Raw genomic sequence first — 6,000 nt, forward strand, 5'->3', positions numbered from 1 at the left:
GGAGGAGCAGGGGAATCAGTATGATTTTGAGGTATGAAAGATAGAAACTGGGTGGGGAAAAACACACACACATACATCTTTCTAAAACCTGACTTCACCTAAAAATACTTTGGAAACAGTGTTTGAAAAATCCTGCATAAGTAAGTTTGGCACTAAGTGAATACAAGACACACACCAATATGCCTATACCTGTAAAGAACATCCCCATCCAACAGGGTCAAGTTCACTTTCCCTTTGGAGGTTGAAGCACATCAATGCCAAAAATGGAGGCTCTAATAACTCTATTTCCTTGATAATGAGTGGGTACAAAGGCTGAGCAAAAACAGTGACTTGCCCAATCCAAGGAGGCCTGTGTTTCTGCGATACAAGGTACCACCTCTAAGACTGGGAACCTCACAATATAGATGGGGATTTTCTGCAGCTGATTTCTTTCCAAAATTGGTTATGCTTATTTTAGATAAGCATACCTTGGACTCTGGATGTTTTCCACAATTCTTGGACTCAATGAAAAGAAAAGAGCATTCATGCAGACTTCCCTCCTCTCTCAAGGCTATTTGTAATTTCCACTGCCCCGATTTTCCCATATATATCCCAAAGCAGCAATCAAAGAAGGTAACATCTTGTAAACTCAATGGCTGACATTCACCCTGGAGGCACTTAATGGAGGAGGAAGAACGGATGGAATCCCTGACATCAGGGGGCGTATCTCCCAGACGAAAGCTTCCCCCCATCTCCGCCCACCCCACCCCCACTCCCACTTCTGTGATCCCTTGAATTCTCTCCAGTGATGAAGCCCCGAAGTGCTGACATGACCTCAATACTATGGCATCATTTCAGTAAGACGTCAAGGAAAAAGACTGGCACATTCCTGCTCTCAGCTGATTGTAGGTCAGCACACACGCCCTTCGCTTGCCCCTTCACAAAGCAGAGACCACAATCTCTTTAAAAAATAAAGGTTCCCCACCGCCTGACTTCCAAGAGGTCGCTGACTCCAAGCTCTGGAGTAGGAAGCCACCTGACGGAAGCCACAACGCAGTGCACCCAGGCACTAGTAGAAGCCAAAGCAGGTGGTACTTAGAGCACCAGGGGGGCTGTAATTTTTGTATTTGGGTCCATTTCTCCAGTACATCACTCCTACCCCCCCTGTTCTTTAACTGTGTCTTGGACAACGCCGAACACTTCAGCTCATTCCTCTCTCATCTTCTGGAAAAGACTGGAGATCAATTTTCACCGCGAGACACAGGGATTCTGAATCAGCTCCCTATCCGCGAATCACCGCTACGCCTCACAGGCAGCAAAATTCCAAGTTTCCCCACGCGTCCCCTGAAGCCCCAACTTCTGGAAACGCCCCCCTCACGTCGCCTCCGAGAGCTGGCATCGCAGCGAGGACTGGGCACGCAGTCGCGGGCGCTGCTGCTGCCGCCGCCGCAGCCCGAGAGGGATAAGAGGCTCCAGCTGGTCTGCGGCCCCAAGCCAGGCCCTCGGCCCAGATCCGCTAACCCGGGCGCCTCCTTCGTACTCAGGAAGTGAGGTCCCGCGCCTTGCGGGGCGCCCAGGCGAACCCCCGGGCCTGGAGAACGCTCGGCACCCGGCGCCGTGCCTAAGGGTGCCGCTGAGCGCCCGACTCCGGCGGAGCACCGGGGCGGCGGGGATGGGGGCGTGTTCCCTGCGCCTGCGCGCGCGAACGCCGCGTCTCGGCGGGACTGGGGAGTGGGTGAGCGAGGCGCGCAGTCCCCGACAGCGGCTCCCGGCGCCGCGGGTACAGCCGCTGTGCGCGCCCTGCGCCGCCGCCTCCGTGCAGACCTCGGCGCGCAGATTCCCTGAGCAAACCGCCCCTGCCCCTTCTGTGGGGGCGCCGCGCTTTCCCCGGGCACGGAAACTGGTCGGCCCCTGCCCTCCGCAGCCAGGACACACTGAAAATATGGCGTCCTCGAACGTCGTTCCTCGGCCCCCTCAGGGAACCCCGAGTTGCCGGACTCCAGAACCCCCAGCTCCCACTGGGCGCGAAATTTCAGGTCGTGGGGCCGAGGAAGGAGAGGGCGCCGCTCTTCCAGGGCGAGGCCAGCGGCATCGAATCCAAATGCTGCTCTGGCTCTCGGCCAGGTGCTGCCCCCTTCCCTCAGCGCCCAGCATTTTACTGGTGGCGAGACTGCCAGGCAAAGGAGAGTCGTGGAATCGGCAGGTCTGAGAGTCCAGGACTGGGTGAGGAGGGGCTCCGCACCGGCGGGCAGTCTTTGCCTGGAGCCTAAGACGGGGACTTGTTTGCAAAGTGGCGCTGGAGTCGGGACGGCCAGCGCTGGAATGAAACCGCTCCGCCCGTGCCAACTCTCCTGGCGCGGGGGCCCAGCCGGGGCTGCGGAGACGCTCCAAGCAGGCGGGGCCTCTTTTCAAAGCCCAGTTACCGGAAACCCAGCGGGAGCCCCAGAAGGGGACCGGCTGACCACCACCAGGAACCCTTTCTCGGGCGCCGGCTGTAGGGCTGTTTGCCAACAGCTCTGCGCCCAGGTCGAGTGCAGTGAAACATGCATATGCAATTGACAGGTGCATAATTTTTATTTTCTGCAAAAAGCCCCCCTAGAATATCAAATCTGGGAGCTTTGAGGGTTTTTTACTGCATTGGCATCGCTCATGGGATGCAAAAGGGAGGAAAAAATCACCCACATTTTCCTTCTGTAGAGGGGAGGGAAAAGACCCGAGGAATTCATGCAACGTGCATGCAGCTGGAGGAAGAGGAAAACCCGACTGAGCCGTGCGCCTTACCGGGGAATGCATTTACTGTCTCACTGCAGAGCGCCTGCCCTGGAGTGCAGCCGGCGTCCCCCGCGCGCGCCAGGCGACCGCTCCGCTTCCGCAGCTATCTCGGCCGCGGCCGCTGCTGCGGGCTCCCGGCGCGGAACAAGGGTTGAGGGCGAGCGCGAGCGCGAGCACACGGCCCGCGAGCGCCGGGAGGGCAGGAAGCGCGTCATCACTCGCAGACGTGAGGCACTCGTAACGCTCATTGAATAATAAGTGATAAAAGCCAGTTAAAATAAAAAGCATTATTACGAAGTAGTGTTTTATTCTTAGATTTGTAATCACAGGGAGTTTTTTTTTAAAGAGCAGGTGTTTTCCTATAAGATCAATGAAAAATAACAGATACGAATTTTTAAAAATAATTACTCAAGGCAAATACCCTGTCAGCGGAGGAGCAGGTCCACCCTCGGCGGCAGTAATGACGCTCAGAGGCTGCCTTCTTGGGGCAGGTGTGCGTGGACTCCAACATTATGAGCCAAGTAACCCTTGGGCCACAGAGCTGTGAGGTGGGGCATCTCAGATCCAGCTGGGAAATCATAAGGTCAAAGACAAGCTTACACCTGTTTTTACAACTCCTTTCCCCCCCTATAAATGAGGGTGCTGAACTTGGGGTTTTTTATCATCCCCTTCGGTCCTAAAGTTCTCCCTTTCCTCACGATTGTGTGCCACACACTTGTCGTTTTTCTGTTTTTGCTTGTGTTGTGACATGTTTGTGTTTTTTAACTCTCTGACTGAATTGGGTCATTGCTCCACAAACCCAATTGTCAGTGTGTCACCTGTGGAAATGACCAGAAATACTTGATTACTCCTCCTGAGAACAGCGAAGTTGTGCTGTACCCATTGTTAGGAAAGAGTATAAAAACTAAATGTGATTTATTCCCACTAAGATGTTTAAACATTTTAACAATAAAGTAGTAACAAAAAGCCACGTAGTAAAAGCTGCTCAAGCTGAGAGTGGGGGTGAGAGAATTGATAAGAGCCTGGCAATACCTGTTCGAGTTTTTTAAACCTACCAATAATATTAAGACAAATGTAAAAGATATAACAAGCTTAAGCGACGTCCAAAAAAGAATGTGAACCCTGTAGTACTCAGCCAATGAAGAACCAGGAGAGAGACTCGCGTACTAAGAGATAAATTATTAGCGCCAAACTCCCCAGGTGTGCCTGCCCACCAGACACCTGATCTTGCAAGACCGTCATTAAAGCCTCGCTCCTCTGTTCTCTTTGTCTCCGTGTCCACTTATTAAATTTAAACCAGTGAGTGTTTCTCACACCCATATGCCCTGAGGGTTTTCCTCAACTTGCATGCGGTACTAATAAATAGCAAAACTGATTCTGCCAGTCACACAGCCAAAATCAAGATTCTTGTCATTATACCTCACATCCTATTCCTAATAAAAACATTTACTTCTAAGTTACTTTTCTTCTAAAACTAGATTTTAAGATGTCTCCTTTTTATTTTAGGATTGATAAGTCAAATGCTATTTCAAAGTAAGGGTGTATTATTCCTCGAAGACCCACTGAAACGTTGATTTTTATCTTCCTTTATAATAAAATTGTTTTAAAACCTTTTCTGGTTGCCACTGTACAATGATTAGACTTTGAACTATTAAATATCAAGCAGTTCCATTTAAGGAGATGAACAGTGCCTAGGAGAGTTCAGCAGAATTGAGATATCTGCTGGAAATGTCTCAGGGTGCTTATGAGTGACATTTCACTCGCTTCTTTGCTGTCCGACCTTTGCCTAGTATTTCTGGACTTCTTTGACCTTTCACAATTTTAACCAATTCATATTTGAATATTTGATTACAGATTTTTATGAATATTAACTCAGTTTTTCTAAGCCTAGTGTGCAAACATTTGAGAATAGAAACAACTCATTATGCTCATTAAAATGACAGATTCCTAAACTTAAACCTAGACCCAAAAATTGAATTTCTGGGGTTGAAGATCTGAATTTTGGACAAGTGTCCCCCCACCAAGTGATTCTGATGTGCACTAAAATCTTAAAACTCTTGAACTTTATTATATTGTAGTTAAAAATAGCTACTCTGTATCATTTTAGCTTCTCCCTGATAATCCCATTTTCCTTTTTACTGATACATCATAATTCCCAGGTCTAATCTTTGAAATAGTCTCTGCAATTAACCTTTCTTCCTGGATATCTGGTGGACTGTGTAGACTCCTGTGTGAACACAGCCATTGCATGGTATTTGATCCCAAGGCATTAAAGGCTATTTCCTCAGGATAATAAGTCAAATCCCAATCAAAGTAAAACCCCAGGGATTACTGGGGAATTTGGGTTCCCTTGTAGACCCTTGGCAACAGTTGGCTTGATTGTCCCAGGCTCTGGGTAACGGCTACCATGCTGGCAATGGAAAGCCACCTGGTCATCCTTCACTTGGCTGAATGGGGTTGTTCACGGCCCTCCACAGTGGGGAGTGGGGAGAGTCCAGGCTTTCAGATGGGGTTTCGTTTGCTGGGGTACAGAGCATGGGCTGGGGGACTGTGTCTGACAGGGAATGGATGTGGAGGCGGAGAACAGCTTTGCATCTGCAGAAGGGAAGGATCTGTTTTAGGCATGTCCGAGGTTTCCAGGTCTGGCTCTTTCCTGTTTGAATGGCCACAGTGGCTGGGAAGGGACACAAGCCGACGCCGGGCAGCACCTTCCTACGGAGCCGGCCACAGCCGCGCCTTCCTCACCAGTCCCCCTCCCTCCTGCTCACAGCCGAGCACGTCTTCACTCTTTCTGTAGTGCCGACAGGTGGGGTGTCACAGGGGGCCACCCGAGGCTATGTGAAACACAGGGCACCCCTCCTCGCCTCGCCTGCGCTGGACAAAGCCCTGTGCTGGGCATCTCCATAGATGCAGCTCCTCTTCACCTGACGACACTCCCGGGAGGCGACTGAGCAGCTTCCTGGGACTCCCTGTCGGTTCCTCATCGGGCGGGACGACGGTCTCCGCGTGCGGCCCTGGGGACTCCAGCCACACTGACCGATCCGGGTTCTTGGTCCGGCCTGTCCCCACCCCGCAGCCAGCACTGTTAGTTCCCACTCAGCCTTCGGATCTCGTTTCCACCCCCCTGCCGCACCGTCTGGTGGCCTGGGCCCGCTCAGAGCTAGGGATCAATGCAGGGGAACAAGGACTGGTATCACTATGTGGCTGACTCACTCTTAGGACAGCAGGTTCCTCGGGGGTGGGGCCTGG

The 6,000-nt window shown here is 51.5% G+C and overlaps 1 protein-coding gene across 4 annotated transcripts in view; it reads right to left on the reverse strand.

Moving 5' to 3' along the window:
* Nucleotides 1–2,912, reverse strand: part of EMC4 (ER membrane protein complex subunit 4) — a 76,371-nt gene extending 73,459 nt beyond the window's left edge. For 2 of the 4 annotated variants that reach the window (XM_073211573.1, XM_073211572.1), the window contains exon 1: nt 2,761–2,912. In XM_073211573.1, the coding sequence (XP_073067674.1) occupies nt 2,761–2,772 (12 nt within the window). In that variant the 5' untranslated portion in view covers nt 2,773–2,912. The remainder of the gene's footprint in view (nt 1–2,760) is intronic. The other 2 variants (XM_073211574.1, XM_037015829.2) reach the window with 2 other exon arrangements.
* Nucleotides 2,913–6,000: the final 3,088 nt, after the last annotated feature.

The sequence above is a fragment of the Manis javanica genome, chromosome 8, assembly GCF_040802235.1.
Source record: "Manis javanica isolate MJ-LG chromosome 8, MJ_LKY, whole genome shotgun sequence".
NCBI lineage: Eukaryota > Metazoa > Chordata > Mammalia > Pholidota > Manidae > Manis > Manis javanica.